The 23,320-nt window shown below is 43.5% G+C and overlaps 1 protein-coding gene and 1 long non-coding RNA gene across 3 annotated transcripts in view; one reads left to right on the top strand and one right to left on the bottom strand.

Annotated features, from left to right (window-relative positions):
• DRC11 (dynein regulatory complex subunit 11) overlaps positions 1-23,320 on the top strand; it is a 104,100-nt gene that overhangs the window by 26,530 nt on the left and 54,250 nt on the right. Inside the window, exon 7 of the mRNA XM_075511219.1 lies at positions 20,030-20,114. Coding sequence (XP_075367334.1) covers positions 20,030-20,114 — 85 coding nt within the window. The remainder of the gene's footprint in view (positions 1-20,029; positions 20,115-23,320) is intronic.
• Positions 1,077-17,551, bottom strand: LOC142414620 (uncharacterized). Of its 2 annotated transcripts, XR_012777135.1 has the most exons (4): positions 17,431-17,551; positions 8,733-8,928; positions 7,435-7,594; positions 1,077-1,430 (listed from the first exon to the last, which is right to left on the bottom strand). It is a non-coding gene; the product is annotated as an uncharacterized LOC142414620 (long non-coding RNA). The 2 variants fall into 2 exon arrangements; XR_012777134.1 differs by lacking the exon at positions 1,077-1,430 and having other exon boundaries at positions 6,326-7,594.

Here is a 23,320-nt window from a genome sequence, read left to right as displayed (position 1 = left end):
CAGCCAGCCCAGGCTTTGATGCAGAGGAAAAGAGAAAGAAATAGGAAGTGATCGTGTTATATTTCCCTTTTTCACAAGACTGTTTTGTGGAGCTGAGTTTACTGCCAATACGCCTGTTCACGGGGCTCCCTAGGTAGCAGGGGGTGGGGAAGGAGGCGGCAGGAGGAAGATGAATGGAGAGAGAGGTTTTGCACTGAAACTCCACAGAATAGGGAAAGTATTCATTTGTGTCAGGCACTGCCCGTATCGCATTTCACACTCTGTACACACTGCTTTTTATGAAGTTAACGTTAACGTGCGTGAAAGCTGCCAGGCAATCCATCAGCAACTGAAGTCTTGCCAACAGGACAGAGACAGATGACACCTCGGCAGTGCCAAGCAGCGGCACTCCCTCCCCGTGCCACCTCACCTCTGGTTTGGAGGAATTGTTGCTCTAAGTCCATCCAGACCTGTGTTGTTTTTCAGTCCCGTCTGGCTCATCGTACGTGCCCTCAGCCTGCCAGAAGTGCTTTCCAAGTAACCAAGGAATATGGTTACCTGGAAATGTTACTACGCAGTATGGCAAAAGTTTGCCAAACAGCTGGTGGGAAAATAGCTTAATAACCAGTTTTAGTGCAATGAACCTCCATGGTAGACGGTTCTCTTTAAAGAGCAAGCTCCGGACTGGAAATTCTTGGAGCACAACCAACCAGAGATATCACCAGCCCTTTAATCACAGTCCTCTTTCCACACAATGCTCCATTACTCTGGAAAATGCATTCCCTTCTTCCCTGCCACCCCTGCAAGGGCATTTCTCCTGTAGGAACCTACCAAAAAATGCCTCTCTGGTATCTGGTACTTTATATTCAGCACAGACAGGAGTTACTGCCCACAGGAGCCATTTATAGATGGGTGATGAACCGCTCTCTTTCACCTAATCCATATTGTCATTACTTGTTTTCCCTGTCATCATTAAAGGATTGTCACAGACTCGCAAGCCCACTTGTGTGTTGCATTCCACTCAGGAGCAAAAACTACCAGCCAGAAGCAGCTGGGAGCTCAACGTAAAAATCAGGATATTCTGCAAATGGGGATAAGTGGTTGTCTGCTAATTCATCCAGATGAGCATGAGCTGAACTAAATTAGAAAGAGGCCTGTACCTGCACCACAGTTTTCTCCTGTCCTTACCTGTTCACTGGAGTTGAATATATCTTCTCCTACCGTCTTGTACTTTGTGCACTGAAAGCCTATACAAACCAAATCCTTCAGAGAATAGCACAAAACAAGTAGAAGATCCTTCCGAATCACTCTGCAGCCAGTCTGGGTTGTGTCTTTTCTCCAAGTCTTCTCATTTTCCTCAGGAGAATGAAGACAAGCTCTGAATTGTGGAAATGAAGCTCTGAAAGAGGATGGCACAGGCTTGGGTGTCCTCCTCTGCCCGAATACTTTGTCTTCCTGCAAAACTACAGTAACATTAAAAGAAGGGACAATGTCCGTTTTCTCTATCAGTAGCTTCACCTCTGTTTTCTGACAGAGCTAACGACTTCAGATGTTGCAAAGGCAGTAATATCTGTATCATAACAATTAGTGCTGGTACAAGTACTCTCTGAATGCCTTTCTCCCATGCCAAAAGGCCATTTAACATCAATCTTCCTGAACATGGCTCAGCCTGCTCCCAGATGTTTGACTGTACCTCATGTAGACAGTCAAAGCTAGATTCCTAGATTCAAAATCCAACAGGAACAACACAGCCGTGACAGCACATAGCTCTGGCAGCAAAACCTGCCCAGAACCCTGCATAAATATTCTGGCAGCTAGACCATGCTGAGCTCCTCGCTGCAAGCAGCCATGCCACCGAGTTAAAGTACATCTGTGGGAACTGAAATCCTGCCTTTGGGCTCCCGGGTGAGACAACCTCTAAGACTGATTAATTAACATAATTAGGAGCTGTAAACATTAATGGGTAATGTTCAAGCCTTTCCTAACACATTCTTAAAGCTTCCACTGAGTAGTTATCTATTGACTAATTTTGGCAGACATCTTTAGGGCTGGAGGGAGCAAGGGAATGGAATGCAAATGTATCACTGGCTTACCCGAGGAGTACCAGAGCAAGTAGCCCACCAGGGTTTCTTTGAACAGAGGGAAAATAAGTTATCATAAATAAGAGGATTGTTTGTGTATGGTGGGAGAGAGTGGAGCCCACAGTTCTGCAACCTGTTTTCCCATTGATTGAAATCAACTATCTAGCTTTGACACCATTTAAAAAAAGAAAAAAAAAAAAACCAAACAAAAAACCAAAACAAAAATCGAAAAAACAAAAACCCAAACCTTCAGTCCTTCTTTCTCGCTTATGGGAACACCACATTGTCCTCTTTTTAAAAGTGTGAACCCCTCTAATTCCAAAGGAGGGGCAACTGCTATTAAGTCCATCTGCAGTTAATCTACTTTATTGGGTGTCCATGGATTTACAGGAGGCAGGGGACACCTCTGGGAGCTTCTGTGCAGTGGCAGAAGTTGCCTACTTCAGTGCGTGCTAAAAATTTACGAGTGTGCTGACATTAATGGAGGCGGCTTGATGGCTTTTGGGGGGGATCAGCCGGAAGCCCCTGGATTCATATATTTCTCATACTTGGTGAAACACAGATAAATCTCGGTGGCAGGTATCTGAAACAGTAAGACCAGTTGAACCCTGGTGTCACGCCTCCAGAGAGGCATTGATAACATCACTAGTTCTGCTTTCTCAATCACCACAGTTTTGTAAGGTTTCTTGAATTTACACTTCCATTTATGATTGCCGCCTCTATACAGTGATTAAAAACATATGCAAAGGACTCCACTGCTGATCCTTAATTTTGCTCCTTGAGCTATCAAAAGTTTGAAATAATTACGGAACAAAAAGAAGATTCTTGAAATATCACAGGTGCAAATCAAGCTTCCCAAGGGGTTTTCAACATAATAAGTCATCCTCACGAACTACGGTTTAATCACCAAGTACACCAACGCTGCACACAAGCACATCTTCACCAGCTTTCCAAACGCTATTATTCCCTTCCAGATAGACATTCAGATATCTTAAATCACAAAGTCATTAGTGATCTTCCCTGAATGATCTCTCCTTTCCTCGATAGTTTGCATACTGACATCGTTACTGAAAATAGGGTCAGGTCCTGATATTTTTTTAACAGAGCTAAGTCCTCATTCTAAGCAGACTCCCATCAGCTTCCAGGGGGATTCATAGAATAAGACACTGATGTTTCCGGGCAAGTTTATCAACATCAGGGCTTTTTCAGGGGTGTTGCAGACAGGCAGAAGCACACGCTCTTGGCTCCCCAAGCAGTTCAGCACCAGTGCAAGATCGGGGAAAACTATTTCAGTGCCGTGGCACTTTGGGCTTTTCTGCTGAAAAGCTCAATCATAGGCTTTCTGCCTGTGATGGGGCTTTTCCTCAGCATCTTGCACGAATGCTCAGAACTTCAAGCGTCTGCAGGCACATATTCATCTCTTCATCAGGCACGATTTGCATTGCACACCTCTTGCCATGCTTGCATATAAATTATGCATTAACGACATTAAAAGCTCATTCAGATCTGAACAGTCACACATTAGCAAAGCCATAATGAGCATGGTTCTTCTTCAAACCAGTCTCTCCTCCTCCACTTTTCTCCTCAACCTGCTTGCTTCTAAATCACTTTGCCCAGAAAGACTTAACCTTTTCCCCACCCCATTTCAGTCCCAGTTTCTGTCTCTGCAGTTTTCAACTGTAAAGCTCTAAACACTCTGGTGGCTGTAGGCCAAAGGCAAAATTGTCCAGAGCCTACTAGCTCAGCCTGTGGAGGCAGGAGTTTTACAAGGACAGCAAAGACATTTCTGTTCCAAAGGGCAAGATTAAACTCCTTGTTCTGTATCTTGGGAGCAAAAGGATGGGTCCAGTTAGACATTTTCATTTATTTAGCACAAGCAAAATTATGTCTTTAACTAGTCTCCATCTTGGAAAAGCCGGAGTCATTTGAGCCAGTATTTTCAGACCTATATATTGTAAATTGAATGCTCAACATGTAAACTTTCAGTCCAAATGGTTAATAGCCTGACAAATCTGTGATCAGCTGAGAAACAGAGCTTTGTAATGGATAGTGTCAGGCAGTGACACTGGGGAAGTGCTAAAACCAGAAGTGGAAAATTAGTACAGCTGTTTCGGTGCTGTCAATCCCTGCCCAGTGCACTGCAGAGAGTGCACAGCTGTTCACGCAAGACAAGAACCAAGACAAGGTTAATCATCAGAGGTTAGAATGCAAGAGGGACAAGAGTGGTCAGATACTCGAGCACACAAGAGAGACATCCCCCATGAAGCCCCAGATAAGGCACCGATAGATGAGAGGAAGCAGGTCTTGCACCACCTTCCCCCACAGTGCTGCCAACGACTGGGCTTTCTGAGCCCCATTTTTGCTGCATAACTTTTCCAGATATTTTATAGGGATCCATAGCCTCCCCATTACAGTCCCCGTTCCAGCAAATTAGGCAGTGTGGTATGGAGACAGCCATAGGTGCAGTTCTGCACGTACAAACAGGACACCTCTTTATTCTCGCTCATTCCTAAGAGCACAGTATGGCACATGGGAGTAAAATGGATGCAACAAGTAAGGCCAAAGCAATAAGCCTCAGCACACGTATTTGGTGGTACAGCTGCTGTTCAGCAAGAAGAAATGAGAGGACCAAAACCACAGTCTTAGTACAAGGGCAGGTTGCTCTGTCCTATCCTGCTAGTCACTTCTAGCCCTGTTCTTACAGACGTGCCCATCCCCAGCACTATTCTGTAGGATGAATTCCTGGCTTCATTTGCTTCCTACTTTTTGATTTTTAGCGCTACAAAAGCAACACTGACAAACTTAGGTTAGATCCCCTTTTCTACCTTCCTGAAATGGCTGAAAGTGACCCGCAGTCCATTGACCTTGAGTCTAAGCCTCCTGCTTAGCATCAAAGCTCCTAAAAATATTCACTCTTTTATGTGTCTAGAAGTCTGGAATCAGCTAAAGTAAATAGCATTACTTACCAATGGGAGTTGGTCCCATTTGCAAACAAGAAAAAAAACATCTTGCAACTAATTAGTTCATTTTCCTAAAGTACTCATACCTATCTATAGTAACACTTAGGGATTAAAAGTCTGAAAACGCTAAGCATTACCGACATAATGCAACACCCCCCCACACTGATATTCTCAAGGACACTTCTCAAACATTAGATTTATTTGTTGTCATAGATATTCACACAGCCACAAACATCAGTTGCATTCAGGGACTCACACTTGCCAGCACCTTGTTATAATACAGCTCTACATGTTTTAAAGCCTGAATTGGGCTTTTTCTGGAAAATGCTGCACTAGTGTGCCCTGTTCAATGGATGTGTTAGGTTGCAGTTCTCCCGCACTACACTTTCTTTATTCCTTTCTCAAGCAGAGTCCTAATGCAGCAGACAGGATTTCTGAAGGCAGAAACAGACAAATGGGGTGTGTTTAACACTGATAACTGGGGCCTGATTTTCACCTCAGAGCTGGTTTCTGTTCCAGTAATCCAGCTAGATACCTACTATGCTTGGCCCAGAGGGGCTTGCTCTACCATCTGATCTATTCTTGGTTTGACCAGCATAGCACAGTCCTAATCAATGAGAAAGGAAGGGAATGAATCCCAAGGGGAAGAAGAAGAGACCCAGCCCAGCTATTTTTTCACTCCACTGTGACAGGGAGAGGTATCTTCTCCAGCAAGTTAATACAGAGCAGGTGGAAGAACCAATTTTCCCACTTCCCCATTTCCAACAAGCAAAGCGAATGAAGATCTGCTGGGATACAGGAACAAGAAACAGGCAGAGAAGAAAGAATCGGGAGTCCCCCTGGTGCCTGGTAGAAGGACAGAGAGGCACTGAAGAGCCAGTGGCTGGCAGAGGAGAGGTGTTTGAGGGATATTCTGGGAAGAGAAAGACCAAGGAAAAGCTTAGAAGTAAGGAGAATAAAAATGAACACGAAGCACAGAGCAGTGGCTCCCAAGCTACAGCCCTTGCTCCACAGAACGATCTCTTTGGAGAAGCAAGCAGAGGAGGTAGAAAAGGCATTTTCAGCCTTGGCTCTGTAGAATGCAAAGAAGAAAGGAGGCAAGTGGCGAAAAAAGAAACGTGGCATGGACTGATACAAGGAGAGCAAAGGGGTAGCAGAAACAGTCACGAGGAGCTGGAGAGGCAGAATCAGAAGAGGAGGGATAAAAGCGGCATGTAACTGGGGAAAAAAAAAAAAACTATAAGTTAACCAATTTGAAAAATAGGGACAGTTAGAACCAAAGACTGGTAGAAAATATTACGTGTGTCCAAGGCAAAGACAAAAGAACAGTCCCCAAACGTGTATGCCAGCAAGCAAGCTCAGGTGGATATATAAAAAAAAGACTTGATTCTCAGGAAGTCAGATTTGACCATGGAGAGGATGAAGGTATGCAAGCTATGGCTGGGAATGTGGCTGTGAACGACAGCCTGTTATTCTCTCTCACAAGAGAGGAGAGATATATTTAGTTCTGAAATACAGTTGTTTCGCTGTTTTCACTGGGTTTTTCAGAGTTTACATACTGGGGACCATAGCAGCAGAGTGATGGAATATAAGGCTGATTCAGGGCATTGCTGCTTCAGTACGCCAACACGTCTATTTAACAAACTGTTGACAAGTTACTTAAGTGCTGAATTTCAAGTGAATTCCACACCCAGGAGACTTGCATCATCTAGCATAGAAAAATCCAGGCTTACACTGGAAACCAGTGTAACATCTACCACACCACTAAGAGCGCTTCCCCTCCAGTCTCATTTCTCCTTGCCCTCCCTCACCCGCGCCTCGGACAAAACAGCTCATCTCTTTTTGAGTCACATGCCAAATACACAGTTAGGCTCAAACTCAGCTGCCGTAAGGTACCACTAAGGTTGAGAGCACAGCTTCAGTGAAAGTAGGTTCTTAGGTGGTTAATAAAACATCCAGAGGCATTTAAATAGAATGAGCTTATGCCCTTCAGTTTGGGGCATAAGGCAAATTTCAGTAGGGTTAAGCAGAAATGATGGGCCGCTGAGGGGGGAGAAGGACACAGGCAGCAGAAGCAGGTTGTCCCATCAGCCTCCAGATCTCCGTACAGACTAGCTGGTACAGGCTCTAGGAGACAGCAGTACCCCGACTGCAATCCCAGGGTGGGCAAGCACGTCAAGGGCACACGAAGCAAGGCATAGTTTTTTCTCCGAGCTGATTATTTCCCTTGAGAGCACCAGACTACCCCTTTGTTAGGTGGGCAGTGTGCTGCCTGGTTTGGTAAGCATCTAGGCAAAGTCTTCCCAATGCAAAGTTAGTGTTAAAGTTGGTCCATCCAAATCCTGTACTTGGATTGAATCTCGACTCAACGCTGAAAAGGTCTGAAGATAGTATTTCTGTGGCAGAACAAGAACTTGCCTGAAACCCGAGTCTCATCCATTCCTTCCAGAGTCAATATGTTTCAGTTTTACTGAGAATTTCAGCACAGGGGAGATTAGTCAGACTCCATCAAGCAGGTTGTTTTTATTATCCAGGTCAGAGTCCAGGGCTTTTAAGTCATGCTGCATTTCAGTCCTGTGCAGATACAACAGAAAATCTAATTATTTATAGTAATTTACTTTAAACACACCCAGCTATTAGCATCACAAACTAGCTGTGTTTTGTCTGCTGTGTCAGGCATCCTTAGGACTTATGCAAGAGCAGTGTTAAGACTTACCATCCTAGGCTGAATAAGAGACATTTAGCAGTGCATATAAGGGGGGTTGCTAGTTCTCCTTAGGCTCTACTTGTACAAAATAACTCTGTCAACGTAGTACCATTCAGTAAGACACTGTACCAAATACAGTATTGTTTGACTTGGGCAAAGAGCGTAGAACCATAAAAGAGCTGGTTCGGTATTTACTGAGATATTTATGTAGTACCAGGAAACCGCACTACCCTTAACTAAAATCTGTTCAAATACTCCCCTCTCTCTTCTTAGAGCGTCTTACTGACTCAGTAATCCTCTGGTGGCTTGGAAAGGAAGTTTACTCTCTTGTTTTGTATTCCCCATCACACAGGGAGACTGGCACTTTCCTGCAGATTTTTCTGGAAAGCGTCTAATCCAGCAACCAATTTTGAAGATACTGGCTTAAAGCATGGCTATAAGTCAAAGGCTGCAGTCTGGGTAGCTGCAGGAGTCCTCAAAGTATTCCAAGTCAAAATACAATTGCTCCAGGGGAGCAAATTCCAGAGCCGGAGCTCTGCCATCTTTCGTATTGCATACATGTGCTTCCCATCATTGGCTCAGCTCTCACAGCTGCTACAGAGGGGGTAACACTATGCCCAAAATATCATTTCACCTTCATCTTCTTCTGGGAAATCATGTATAATGCATGGTTTTATTCTTTATGTATTGCAAGGTTTGCAATTGCGGGAGGCCTGGGAACTAGTGGGAGCGAAGAAGGTGGGAGCAGCTGATTGTAGCCTCTCCCACGTATCTGCCTGTATTTCATTCCTGTCCAAACCTAATCTTTACATTCTTTGCCTGAGGGAGCTCTGCTATCCTATAATAAGGCCATTCCAGACAACTGATCCTCTGCACAGGCCTGTGAAGCAATACATTTAGATCTCCAGTACTGAAAAAAATACAAAAGAGCCCTAAGATTTAGCAAGTAAGTAAACCAGCCCTTCGAGTCTCAACCTTCAAATTGCGCTTCCCACGCCACCTTACCTGTTACACCACTTCGGTAAAAGGAAATTACTAATGTTTGGGCACTTTGCTTCTACCAAGAGCAGGCAGCAGGTCCAGCTCCAACTTCCCAGAGGCCATCCCCATGCCTGTCCCTGGGTCTCCAGCCAGGCGTCTGCCTCTTCTGCCAGATTGCCAGCAACTCTCTGCAGCACTGGCCCCATCTACCAAAGAGAAGCTTAAAAAGCACGTTATTAAGCAATCAAGTAAATGAACAATAATTAAAAAAAAAAAAAGCTCCATTTTGTGCTTATAATTGATTAAATTTGAGCGCATCCCACTGAGTAGCACGTACAGAAGAATTCAGTCATTTAGAGAGGCAATGCCAGAGTCCTACAAAAGGACTCGGTTCTTTATCAGTCTCTAAGATTGTCCACATTTTCAGCCAATTTAAGGAGACTATAGGTCATACACCAGAGACGCACCAAACAGGTACAGAAATACAGCACTCCCATTTTTCTTTCGCAAAACTAAAAGGTGAGGGTTAATGAACTTGGCATCTCAAGGCATTACAACGTGTCTCTCAGACTGCAGGGACGACTGGGTTTTTCAGTTAACACTGTTGATAAATGGATGCTCTTAATACCAGCCTGACACTGGCTTCTAATTGAGCTCATCTGGAATGTTTCTCCTTTTCTCACACTTTTTTTAAATTGCCAACGCAGAGATTCTAAATTATTTTTCTTGCTGCTGAGCGATTTAGTTATTAGCATTGACCAGGAGCATGTAAATATCTCTAACTTTACATACGGACTCTCTGCAACATTCTTCAATATCAGTCTCAGTTTTTTCCTGGTTTTACACTCTGTGTACACCTGATTGTGATTTATTCAAATAAGGCTGCACAAGCCAATTGGGATGAACATTGAAAAACCAAGCACTGTGACTGCTTTCATATGCATGAAATTGCCTCAGATTTATCATTAAATAGTTCATTTAAACACTCGTGCAAACCACAGAGAACTGGATCTCTTGAAGTGGACAAGAACGTTAGCAGCAGCGAAGTAGAGAGCAGCATATCTGGTTGGCTTCTTTAAAACTTAAGAACATACTATGTGCCATTTTCAGCTTCTCATTCCCCTCTGAAGTCTTTCTTCCGCACCACAAGTGCTTTTCAAGGAAGTGCAGTCTTACCTACAAGTAGTGCCATTAGCACAGCTATACGATAGTGGTCTTAAATGAAGTAGCAAGCCACTCTCCCAAGCAGTAATGTGATGCCTGACAGATGCTGATTACACATTGTCCTTTACAAACGCTTAAAGTCAAATCACGGGCAGGCAGCAGGTCAGAGGCACAGTGATCCATGAATGGGACAGCCGTGATATAGTGGTTGAAAAGGACAGTACGCTCATACAGATCATTTTAATGCAGGGAGGCGAAAAACAAGGCAAGTTAAAGTTATGCCAGACTGGACTGTATTTCTGCATTGATACCGTAGACATAAGGCAGACAGAGATCTGGCTACTGAAATGGGTCTGATGCCACCTTCAATATCATCTCAGATTTACCCGTCTTCATCCCACTGTGAAAGAACGCGTGTCGTTGCAAACCAGAACCATATCATTTTACCACACTTGCATCAGGTAGGCTGGGTAGTTTTAGCCACTGACACAAAAGGCTACATATTACTCTTACATGCCGTGCTATATTTATTCCAGTATTTAAATAAGGGTAGATCAAAGCACAAAGCTTCTCTGTTCATTTTCGGGCTCTTAGTCCCCAGTTTTCCAGACACACATAAAGGGTGCATATGCTGCGTAGCACATGCAGGGAGGTTGACATGCCCCAAGTGCATTGAATTTATTATGCATACATACAACTATCCATCCAGCGTATGAGCAATAGGTTCAGGGAGAGCGCAGTCATTTCAGAGAGTTTTTCATCAGCTAATACCGCTAATACCCTTGAAATACTTCAAGTACCTTTCACAGTCAGGTGGTGGCAGAAGAAATACAGCATATGCCAAACCATTTCAGAACAAGGAGGAGGGCAAAGTCCTGAGAGAGCTGACACAGAGCTCGGGTGTGAGTGGCACTTTTCCAGGTGGGTGACCTGTCCAGGGCACCATTTCTCAACCCGCCCCAAAGCATTATCTTCAGGTTAAAGCGATGGGCCATGGCAAAACAATTTAAAGCAGCCATGCCCAGTTTACAGCCTGCTTTCCCTTCCAAAGAGGTACATTTTGTTTCGCTAACACCTTGACTTCTAGAAGCAAAAGCGATTGCTCAAATTTCTCATAAACAAATCCGATAAGACAAAATGCTCTCTGTACTCCATTTCACTCCAAATCCCAAAGAAACTTGTGATGTTGGAGGGCAAGTTATTTCTTTTGGCTGGCCTTGCTACAAAAATTGCATGCTTTATTTTCCTCTTTGCAGAATTCATATTGTGTTAATAAAGTACTGTTGATTCCCTCTGGCTGACTCTGCAGGAAAGCTATTCTCGCAAAGCTTCTAGTCCGAGTTAAAGTAATCTTGCTTAAAACTGGCCATAATTGTTTCAGTCTCTTAAGTTTAATACTAAGCACAGGAAATATTGCCAATCTGAGTCAGGATTCGGCATTCTGTGAAGGCAGGATAAGCTGACCAAAGGTAAGGAATTCAGTAAATGCAAGGGGAATTTGACCTGGTGTTTCTTTGAGCCAGCTTCTGTATTTTTGACCTCACTCTAAGGAGAATGGAAAGATAGAAGAAAATCAAAACAGATGAGAGTTTAATGAGAGTTGTGTGCTCCGGAGTACTCCTTACTCCATCAGCCAAGTCCCCCAGACACGGTGCTGGGCCCTGAGGGGAGTTCTTCCTCTGCAGGAAGGGTTGCTCAACCCACTCTCCTTACAGCCGGGCTGACAGGATCGCATTCCTCGAAAGGCTGTAGACAGTCAACAGGAAGCTGACACTGGAAATCAGCCTAGGGACAGTCTGACTGTGAAAAAGGGGGAGCAGCCCTTCACCTTCTGAGGCAGCCCCTGGAGGAAAATAGCCTGCTTCATGGCTCTGGTAAACGCGGGATGATGAACAAGTCCGAAATGGAGGGACAGGCACTAAAAGAAGCGTAGACCTAGAAGCAAAACATGGGTGCAGTGTTGGATGTCAGTATCTGTTCTGTAGCTTTCACAGAATCACAGAATCGTATAGGTTGGAAAAGACCTTTAAGATCATCAAGTCCAACCGTAAACCTAACACCACCAAGCCCACCACTACACCATGTCCCTAAGCACCTCATCCAAACGTCCTTTAAATACCTCCAGGGATGGGGACTCAACCACTTCCCTGGGCAGCCTGTTCCAGTGCTTGATCACCCTTTCAGTGAAGAAAAATTCCCTAATATCCAGTCTAAACCTCCCCTGGCGCAACTTGAGGCCATTTCCTCTTGTCCTATCGCTTGTTACCTGGGAGAAGAGACCGACCCCACCTCTCTACCCCCTCCTTTCAGGCAGTTGTAGAGAGCGATGAGGTCTCCCCTCAGCCTCCTTTTCTCCAGGCTGAACAACCCCAGGTCCCTCAGCCGCTCCCCATCAGCCTTGTGCTCCAGACCCTTCCCCAGCTCCGTTGCCCTTCTCTGGACACGCTCCAGCCCCTCAATGTCTCTCTTGGAGTGGGGGGCCCAAAACTGAACACAGTATTCGAGGTGCGGCCTCACCAGTGCTGAGTACAGGGGGACGATCACTTCCCTAGTCCTGCTGGCCACGCTATTTTTGATACAAGCCAGGATGCCATTGGCTTTCTTGGCCACCTGGGCACACTGCTGGCTCATATTCAGGCGGCTGTCAACCAACACCCCCAGGTCCTTCTCTGCCAGGCAGCTTTCCAGCCACTCTTCCCCAAGCCTGTAGCGTTGCATGGGGTTGCTGTGACCCAAGTGCAGGACCCAGCACTTGGCCTTGTTGAACCTCATACAACTGGCCCCAGCCCATCGATCCAGCCTGTCCAGGTCCCTCTGCAGAGCCTGCCTGCCCTCCAGCAGATCAACACTCCCACACAACTTGGTGTCATCTGCAAACTGACTGAGGGTGCACTCGATCCCCTTGTCCAGACCATTGATAAAGATATTAAACAGAACTGGCCCCAGCACAGAGCCCTGGGGAACACCGCTTGTGACCGGCCACCAACTGGAGTAAACTCCATTCACCACCACTCTTTGGGCCCGGCCGTCCAGCCAGTTCTTTACCCAGCGAAGAGTACACCCGTCCAAGCCATGAGCAGTGAGTTTCTCCAGGAGAGAGGAAGCAAAAAGAAGAAGAAGAGAAGCAAAAAGGCAGGATTTCTGGTTCTCTCAGGCCTGTTTCTGATAAGCAAGACTTTACCCCAACACAAGTACATACAGTCAATTTGATGAATTCCTCACTAACAAGGCAGTTACTGGTAGAAATGCTGCAGACTAGCGACTGCTGTGACACCGTGACGTGCCCTGCTCCGAGCTCAGAAACCGTCCCCTCCAAGGGCAGGGAGGGGACATCCAGGTGTCCTTGCGCCCACCACCAGGAGATGCTTTCACCGTTACTGCAGAGAGCCTCGCACCAGGCTCAGCAGCAGCTCTGCCCAAGGTTGTTCTGCATTGCAGGAGTCAGGCCAAAAAAACCTAAATAGCCTTATAGGAATCTGCTTTCCAGTCCCTTTAATCTTATTTCCATTTCCGTGCCACGGTGGATCAATTCAATACTCATTTTCTCTAGGTTTGTCTAAGCTTTCGGTATGGGTTGGGTGTAATTAACTTTTGAAAACCGTTCAGTTACTTATGTCAGGATGTGACTTCTCCCACTCCTGAGTTAATTCAGATTTGAGCTCTGAGAAAACTTTGCAATCTTTTCTTAGGGGTAGAGAGGGACGTGCAAAATCAGCAGTACCAGAACATTTTGTGAGTGTTGATATTGCCAAATTTTTGTTCTGATTTTTTTTTTTTTTTTAGTTTAAGCTAATATTGGAACTGTAAAATAAACCTTTTTGTTTCTCCTTGGCATTATTCATGCCCATATTGCCTGCTATTGCTATTCAAAAACTTAGCAGTAATTTGCAGTGCTACCTTCCCATGTCTCCGATTCATTTCAAGGAGAAAACCTACTGCCATTTTAAGTCAGTAATAGTTTTGGTCAGAATTTTGACTAAAACAGTAGGTCAAAAAATCCTTTTCCCCTCTAGTTTACATCAGGAGGCAGGATAACCAGGCGTCCTGGCAGAGAAAGCCCATGCCCAAGTCTGTCTGAAGGGGAACAGAGATTCCCTTTTTTCCAGTACACTAATTACCTATTGCTATCCTTAAAAGTCCAGGAGGATCCTTGAAAAGGTAAAATAACTTTATGACAAAGCAGAACAAACTATTTAACTGTAAGAACTCAAGAAGCTTAAGAGCAACTGTACTGGGTCAGCCAAAGGTCTGCCTTTGCTGGCCAATAATACTACATGTAATAAAACTATCAGAGAGAATTACCACATTCCACATTTAGGTCTGTCCCCCCCAACAACTGCTCCCAACTATTACTTGGCTTTGAAGCTCACTTCTACCATTTCAGATCCAAGGCAGGCATTGGGTACCCAAAAGACCATCTATTGTTTCTGATTACGATAGTTACTGTAATAAAGGATATCACCTTTCCCCACAAACCTTTCACACTCATTCCTCCATGGGAATGTTTCTTCTTGCATGTTGTTGGTCTCACAACACTTGATCTTAAATTTTTAAAGCCGCTTATTTATCCAGAACAATAAAATTTCCAATCCTCCAAACACTTCTCCCTGTAACTCACTCCACTGAATCACTTAACACACATAACGATCACACAGACAAGCAAACACTTGGAGGATCAGGACCTTAGATAAAACATAAGTTGTAATATGCCTGTGTCCAAACCCATTAAAGATAAGAAGCCTGTGGAAATTAATCTTGCTTTATAAGTAATGCTATATTTGCATGGGTTATTTTTTCTGGAAGTGGTTTTCAAAGAGCTAAAGAAAGCACACGCAAAAGGAAAGAAAATGCCGCAAAGACACCTAAAATAAACCAACACTGCTATTTAAGTAGTTTGAGAGAACCCATGTCAGGTGGGATTACAGAAACAGGCAAGAACTACAAGACAACGATGGGTTTATTTCTTTAAAGTGTTCCTCCTGCTTTGTTTTTGTTCCTTTTTGTGCACAGAACACCCTGCTGTCCCTCCGCCTAGAGCGTACAGCCATCGGTCGTGCCCTTTCCTCTGCACGCAGCCCGTAGCCTTTCTTACCCTGGAAAGAGTTAAGCCCTCTTTTTCCTCCGAAGAACAATTTTTTATTTTTCCTGACAAGGCCTTTTATGCAATTAGCTAGAGAAGCCATGGCCAAAAAGAAAGAATAACACATGTAAAATCATGCCAGAGAACGGAGTAGGTAGTAACTTGTTGAGTCTATTACCAGACAAAATGTTTAAATCAATGGTGTGTTCTCATAAATCAACAGCCATATTTAGCCTTAACTATAACCATCCCTAAGCAATGTGGAATAGAGAGAAAACGCTTAAGAAAAAAAACAGTGATGCTCCTGAAATGAGGAGGGGAGGAAGCAGCCGATGAGACGAGCCCAGTGTAGGGTCATCACACAGACAAGGAACTTATTTTTATAGGTCAGAATGGAGGTGCCACAGCATTCGGTGCTGAGCAGAGACTTCAGCAGAGACTGCCAATCACACCGACTCATACCAAGCCTGGTGGCGATCTGGAGATGTTAAAGAACCATTGGAACCTAGTTAAAGCCTGGACATTTATGTGGGTTGTGCACTAAAACAAAAATTGAGCCCAGAAGAGCCAGAACTCTCTGCTACACGATCGGAGACAACAGGGTTTGCATTGCAGACCATAAAAGATCATTCTTTTTCAATTACACTTGACAGATCTAAGTTATTATAAGAGGAATAAGTTTGGAAAAGGGGGGAGCAGTAACAGGGAACCAAAGAACAGAATGTAACTCGAGAAACAGCGCAAGAATCTTATTAGATCCTTTTCTTTCTTCACTGGGAGTGGAAGAACATCTCTTTTCACTCCTCCATCTTTGTTCATCCCCTTACTCTTCCAGTTGAGCTGGTTTGATTCAGATTTAGGGCCCCTATTCACTTCAGTTAGATAGCTTTTCTGTAAAGCTGTTTACCAAACCCATGCTACATTCCCATTGACAGGATTTCACTGCTTTCCAGTAAAGTAATGCATTTCTCACATGCCACAGTTTCTAAAGGTCCCTTCTTCAGCAACGTCCTCCGCAGCACAGAAGCATTTAGGAGTTCTGTTAAAGCAGTGGCTCTCACCCAAAGAAAGGTATTTTGCCTACTGTGAACTGTTTGGCACTCAGTTTGATTTGCAGCAGTGCAAGCAAGGCTCCCAAACACAAGTTTCTGTTCAGTAGCCTGTGAATACACAGCAGGGAGCAGGTCACCCACAAGAACCATCCTCAGCTCCTTGCCCGTAGGCTTTGGGGTCTGTCGTCTATAAGGGCTTCCTTGGGGTACTACTGCTGCCGTTTCACAAGGTGGAGGTTTCTTCCTAGCCCTGCCCTTCCGTCTCACCTTATTCCATTTCTGTGCAGCCACCGAGTCCGGTCCTACCAAGCAGCCATACTTTTTACAAATTTCATTTGTTCATTTAGGCAAACGGTTTTACTAGAACTGCGTCCTCCATATGAAGTCTGATGGTTACGATAGAATTTGCTTCTGCTGTTGCTTGCAGTCCTTAACACATTGTCAACACCCCCACTGAAGCAATCGTGTTGAAAATAAGAGTTGCTTCTTCCAGTTCTGGCATTTGCACATTTTTATGAGATGCTGGAAAAGCACAATTGGATTTTTTTTTTCCCCCTTGCAAATGTTGAGACAATAATAAGTAACAGACTCATTGAGTTTTGACTTGCCTCAAAACCAGGTGTTTCTGACATGTACCATGTGTCTCAAATATATTACACACTCCAATACTCCTCTTACCAAGAGCTTAAGCTTTTTACAGTCTCCTCTACCCATCAACATGCAACAAGACTTTCAGACTTTCCTGACCACCAGTTTAGTTTTTGCATAGTGCTGCCTTTTTCCGTGACATGCAGAGAAAGCATCAGGGAGCGTGAACTTTGTGGGTAATCTGTCAGCTAGGTATAGCGACTGACGTACAAAGAAAGTGTCAAAGTACTACGAATATCGAAAATAAACGCTGGGCAGAATAGAGGAAATACAGACCCAGTAGTTTTCTTTTTTCACTCAACCAAGAGAGCAATCTAACAACCACCAGTCTGAAATTCACACTCAGTGATCCCTAACGGGCTATTGCCGTACAGTGACTGTGGTTGCAACGCAACTTTTGGAGCCGACGAACAAGGCAGGTACAGGTATAATGCTCTTCTGCTCCCCAGTTCAATTTGCAGCCTAGTTGCTGACTGTGGGAACCTCTGCAGCTCCGTCTTCTGTAAGTTTTGGGTTACAGCGTTGTTGTGCCGTTAGTGCCACATAGGTGGAACCAAGAAGGATTTCCAACCATAAAGCCCTCCTCTACACCAGAGCTCCTGGCTCCAGCAAAACCAAGTAGCACTCTAGCCTCAAGTTTGGAACGAGTTCTTACACCACCTGGATTAATTTTATTTCAGTATTACTGCTTTAAACTGGCTTTAATCATAAATACTTCATAGCTTCTAGGAAGTTTCAAAAGGGTATGACAGTTTAAAATTATTCAAACAATTATTACCTTAAAGCAAGCTCAACGTCATTCCACGTGTTTGGAAGGTCCTCCTAGTTCAAGAGCTGTTCCCTGTTCAACATGGGACATGCCTGAAGGAATCCTCTTGAGCCGTAGATGGTGTGTAGCCTGATAGAACAAAGATACAGGAATATCCTTGGCTGTTCACGGAGTGCATGCTGGCTGCTCATTTTATCCCAGTGTTTTGTCATTATCAACAACTATAAACCAAGCTTATACAAAACAGAAGTTTATGTCTACTTGAATCCAAATTAGCATCTTAGGACACACGCGTCAGACAACCCATTGCGATGGCTCTTTGAGTAGAACGCTGCCAAAAGGCGAATGGAGAATGAAAATTGAGATTCATTACATTTTAAATGGACATTTGACCAGGAAAATCAATGACTGCATTCTTCTGCGCAGATTTACAGGCCAAATGAATCCCTGGTTTAACCTCTGAACTCAGAGGGTTTCATAAAGAGAGGAGTTTGTCTATAAGGGTCATGCATGTGCATGCTTTCCAGGCATCGCAAGATTGAAGTTGTAGTCATTTAAACCTAGAAGAGAAAGAGGAAAACCCACAAGAGGTCAGATAGAGAAATGAGATTTAAGAATACTACCGCCTGACCATCGGACAGCGATTGATATGCTACACAACAGTACACAGGAAAGGATAAAGTCCAGAAAGAAAAAAGCAGACGTCGCTGAAGAATGAGCACGGCTGAAACGTGTGGTAGCCGTCTGCTCTCAGGTCACCGACGACCACGGGAACTTACATTCTGCATTGCCCCCAACTGAAGACCCAGTCCCCGGACAGCTGACTGGTTAGTAAATGGCTGACACTTTTCTTCCGCTTGCGTGAGAAGATTGGCATTCCTTTCTCTGCACCTCGAGTTATTTTTCAACATAAGCGCTTGCTGTAGCTGCTACAAAAAGATGAGATGAGCCATGTCATCCCAAACAGCTGCACCAGTCAGCAGAAGCATCACACAAAACACAAGTTATAAACAAATTGGAACCCACTTCCAAATTTGAGAATTTGATAAAATTTCTACAGCACTCAGATACACGCTCATCATACATATCCAAAGGGTAAATATTTCCATCTCCAAGAGCTGTAAATGATTTAAAAGTGAAAAGCTAATACAAATACCAAATGTAACGCTAATAAATATTGAAAGCTGGCACTGATACCACATTCAGTGGGCGGCGGACTCCAAACTGATTCTTCACCCGCAGTGCATATTGCCTTTCTTTCCTCCCAGCTGGCATTAGTAAAGTAGCAACAGCCTTACTATCAGATTTTGAGAAATTTGTTGCTGTAAGCCAGACTTGTGGCAGCATTTAAAACAAGATTGCATTTAACATAAAATCGAGCTATTTTCTGGCTGTTTGTAAAAAATGAAGCATGATCTAACATTAAATAAACTAGATGATGCAGGTTTTTGAGGCCAAAATGCCATTCTTACTAGATTAAAAAAAAAAATATGCACTAACAATGGCATCCCTTTGTTCATGGAAACTGGTTTCTGGGAATGCAGTGACCAAAGTTTTGCATCTGTTTGCATATAGAACTAGTAATTGTTGAACACGCAGGTCAGAGCTTACAATCACAGCTGAATGTTTGTTTATTCTTTGGTAATTTGTGTTACATTAATACTAGCTAGGGATCCAAACTGTACACGTGGTACTGTAGAAACATAACTGATGCTCTGTTCCAAGGTTCTCGCTTTCAAATTGAGTCTAGTGCTTAACAGTAGACTAGGAAAATCCCTTAAGGTGCCAGTTGTTTTAAAAAAATGAAAGCCATTTTTATGAATCACATTGACCTTTCTGAGCTATTTTCTTCTCAAGGGAGATCTCATTACATTTAGAGGAAACGTAACCATTCGGTTTGAAAGTAGCACAAGGATTTTTCTGCAGTGTCAGAATTTTCTTTGGAAGAAAAAATCTTCCTGATATTACCCAACAAACAGAAAGTCTTACTGATATAATCCAAAAAGCTACAAAAGTGAAAGAAGTGGAACATTCCTATCAATATAAATGGCCTTTAGATTGTAATTATTATTTATATCTTTTAATCTCTTTCTGAAAGGTCTGCAAGTACCCTGGGTTATCCATGCCATCCACGAAACCTTACCACAAAGCTCCTCATTGCCCCCTCCTCAGCTTCCATCAGCACCTAATTGTGCAAGTACATTGGAAATTTTTAAGGGCGACATCCTCACACAAAAATACAATCTGGAATTTGTAGATCAAAACCTGATTTAAATAAAATGAATTTTTTTAGAGAGCTGGATGTTTAGAGCAGAGCTATAAAGGTAAACACTTTAAGCTAAGTCCCTCAGCTGTGAAGGGATGTGCAGTCCTAAGAAATTCCCTGAGGACTTTCAATGTTTGGTGGGCCACGGGACAGGAGACATGGGTTAGTAACCGTTTTAATGAATTTACTGGACAAGAAGCCACTGTCACAGAAGGAAACGTGGCACTCTGCTTTTGCATAGGAGGTGAGGGAGGGTATGCTTCCCCACCACCTAACATCTTTGTCAGCCAGATGAAAAATTATGGATTTTAATTCCTTTTCTATCTTTTGTTTCTCACACAGGCATATCATAGGCAAGTTTCCTGACTATCCTACTGAAGAGGCAGGAGGTTCAATGGCTATTTTTTCTCAAAAAACTCCAGAGCAGGTACTGTCACTCTTCTCATGCAAAAGGTTAATGGGATTGGGGAAGGAATCTCCACAAAACACGTCTGTTTAAGTAATTTTTCATAACAATGGCCTCTAGCACTCCAGGAACCTTATTGTTAGAGAGCTTTTAGCTGCAAGTGAAAGGATTGTTTTCTTCCAAGGTAAACCACAAAACTCACATACCAAAATTTATTCCCTTTCAGGATGTGCAGCCACTTAGTCGTGGCAGGCGGTGCTCAGGCATGCAAGTTACACACAGATAACTGTCTGACAGAGCTCGGAGGAAACACCTCAGCTACAAAGAGTTGCTCTCCTCTTGCAAAATCCATGTAGTTAGACCGGTGCTAGCTACTAGTAGAAATATATATTAAACAGTTTAAAGAGTCTTGGTTTAAAGTAGGCATCCAAAGCTACCCCAGAGGCTGAAATTGGTTCCAACGTGTTTGCATTCGGTATCAGCACAGTCTAGCAATCATTAGTTTAGTTTAAGCAGAGAAGAATTTCTTACACAGGCAGGCCTAAGCCTTGATTTACTGCCAAGGATCCGTTAAGCGAGCTTGAACAAGGGGCACATTCAAGTGAAGGAAGTATCTTAGTTTATCTTATGTATTCTTGTTGTGAATTCAGATGGTTTTCCTGGTACAGTCCCTTTTCTGGCTTCTCTGGCTAACAGAAGTGGCTGACAATCTCTTCCTCTGATCTGGGTGTCACATAGAGAAAGTGATTAAGGCCAGTTGAAGCAGTGAAGGCAGTGGTTGGCAGTCGGAGCTAGTTCCACCCTCCACAAGTACCTTAGCAGGATGATGAGTCTGTTGAGGGAAATTATAAACAGGAAGCCCTGCACACAGGAGCGGGATTTGGCCCCCGAGTGAACCAGGCGTGGTGGCTACTGGCTGGCTAGGAAAACTAAACTGTCAAAAAGTGACCTCTGTGGTCCTTAAAGCTCCCCTGTTGAGACAGACTGTTGTGGTCATTAGCTGCCTGCAACTGATGATATAACACAGGTATGGTAAAACATTATTTTGGATTCAGTTCTTCCTGCAATCATAGGGAAAAACCCAGGGCATGCTAGCAGCGTCTATGTGGTTTAAGCGGATGTAAATACAGACTAGCCCAGCGTAAAGCACAATACTCTAAGCGTTAGTGACTTTGCTTACAAAAATATGCAAGAAAACAGCTACAAACAGCTCTCCATGCCTCGCTAACACTGAGCTCAGGGCATACTCCTGGCTTTGGCCAAGTTCAGAGTACACTAAGGTCAACCCCACCGGCCTCTGTATCTAAGCCACTCTGTTGCTCAGTCCCAGAGTGCAGGAGACCCAAAGGTTAAGTTTTCAGCTTCTAAAGTAGAAACACATGCCAGAGCCAAGAAGGCTTTGTTAGCTGCTCTGAGCAGCCGGGGAGCCACCCGGCAAGTATGGCTTATTGCTGGACTTTAGGGGGACTTTAGGCTAAATGAGACCTGCTACCAACAAGGAGAAACGATTCAGAAAGAAAACATGACAAGAAGTTATACTGAGCAAAACTAGATATGGCAGTAGATTCTGGAGAAATATATTCTTCCTGTCCTACTCCCAGCTTTGAATTCCCACCTTCAGCTATTTTGCTGTCTTTCCTGGGCATCTGCTTTCTCTTTGCATTAAAAAAAAAAAAATAAAAAATAAAAAAATAAAGGAAGCTAAAAGTCTAGGGAGATTGTTTTACTACCTGTTTTTCCCTGCGTAAAAGAAAAGACCTGGAAGAAGAAAACACAACTCTTTTCCCAGCAAATTTTCGCTAGCAGTTATCTGATTGGGCCTGTTTTTTCTCCCTTTTTAGCCAGCACAACCGAGAGCAGAATGTATGTCACATAATCTTAACTGATATCCAGAATGCAGTTGGCAAAATGAAGTTCAGTACGTTCATGATTTTACCTGAATGTCAGACAAGTAAAACGTTTTTTGTTCAACTGAGTCAGCCGCATATTAAAAATCCCTACGGCAACTGGTTTTGTTCCACGCTGGTCTACTGGGCAACATAGTAAATGAAATCCTGGCCCCATTGAAGTTAATGAGAGTTTTGTCCTTGACTTCAGCGGAGACAGGATTTCAACTCTTGTATATATTAGCTTCTGCGAATGGGTTGGTTACTCCCAAGTTAAACTCCATGAAAAATCAGGACTGAACTGTATTTAAAAAGCAAGCATTTTATAAGACTTAGGTAAAGACACTTTGGGGAAAATAAAATACAAATTAATCACGTCACGAACCATTGCTGCATTATTATACATTCTATATTTCTTTGTCCTTTGACAACTCTGACCTTACTTGACTTTGTAATGTAGCTGGCCTTCTGCACAAACTTCTTTCATGACGTTTTACAAATACCTTTCAAAGAGATATACCAAAGAGATCCCAATGCAAAGTACCTGGTGGTTTAGTCAGAAAGATACGTACTGTCTCTTGACTGAAAAGAAGCTTTTCCCTACTTTACATACTCTTCAAGGGAAATTTAAGATTCTGAGCCATCAGTGTAATCTCCCTGCATCTGTTCCAGATGTCTATCCCTAATGGTTTTTTATGTTTTGCTCCGAAGATAATCATCAGATGTGACAATTTTTAGCTTCGCCCTTATACTGCTGCCAACAAAATTATGATCTCTTCCTGTAGTTCATTAAGTTTCATCACCATGAAAATAAACCAAGAGAGTTGCCATTTAGCAGACACATTCCCCCTCTCCCAACTCCCCCTCGTTTCCAGTATTAAATAACTTCTCAGAAAAAAAGATGCTTGCTTACCAAGATTTTGGTTGTACGTTCAATTGCTGCATGGAGGACAAAGTCATTTCCACATTATCTGTTAATCACAATATCTGATCCAGCAGCATCCAAGAGAAGGGGTGAGAAAAAGTACGCGTTAGCTGCTGTGCAAACATATGCTCCTGCTCCTCGCTCGGCACTCTGTGCGATACTATGCTGCTAATTAGTATTCATCGTTACCAACAGCTTAAGATCCCCATGAATCCCAGTAATCAGTTTGATTGTGAACGACAGTGCAAGAGATCCCCAGTAGTTAGTAAATCTTTAATTAACATCCCTGACGATTTCCCAGGTAGGGACAGTAAAATGCAATCAAGCACTGCAATATTCACACATACGCACCCATGTGTAATAATCGTATTCACTTTTACCAAACGAATAGATCACAAATAGCTTTAAAGCATCAG

The sequence above is a fragment of the Mycteria americana genome, chromosome 9 (genome assembly GCF_035582795.1).
Source record: "Mycteria americana isolate JAX WOST 10 ecotype Jacksonville Zoo and Gardens chromosome 9, USCA_MyAme_1.0, whole genome shotgun sequence".
Taxonomy (NCBI): Eukaryota; Metazoa; Chordata; class Aves; order Ciconiiformes; family Ciconiidae; genus Mycteria; species Mycteria americana.
Note: the sequence above shows the minus strand (reverse complement) of the source record. Positions and strands in the feature narration are given on the sequence as shown.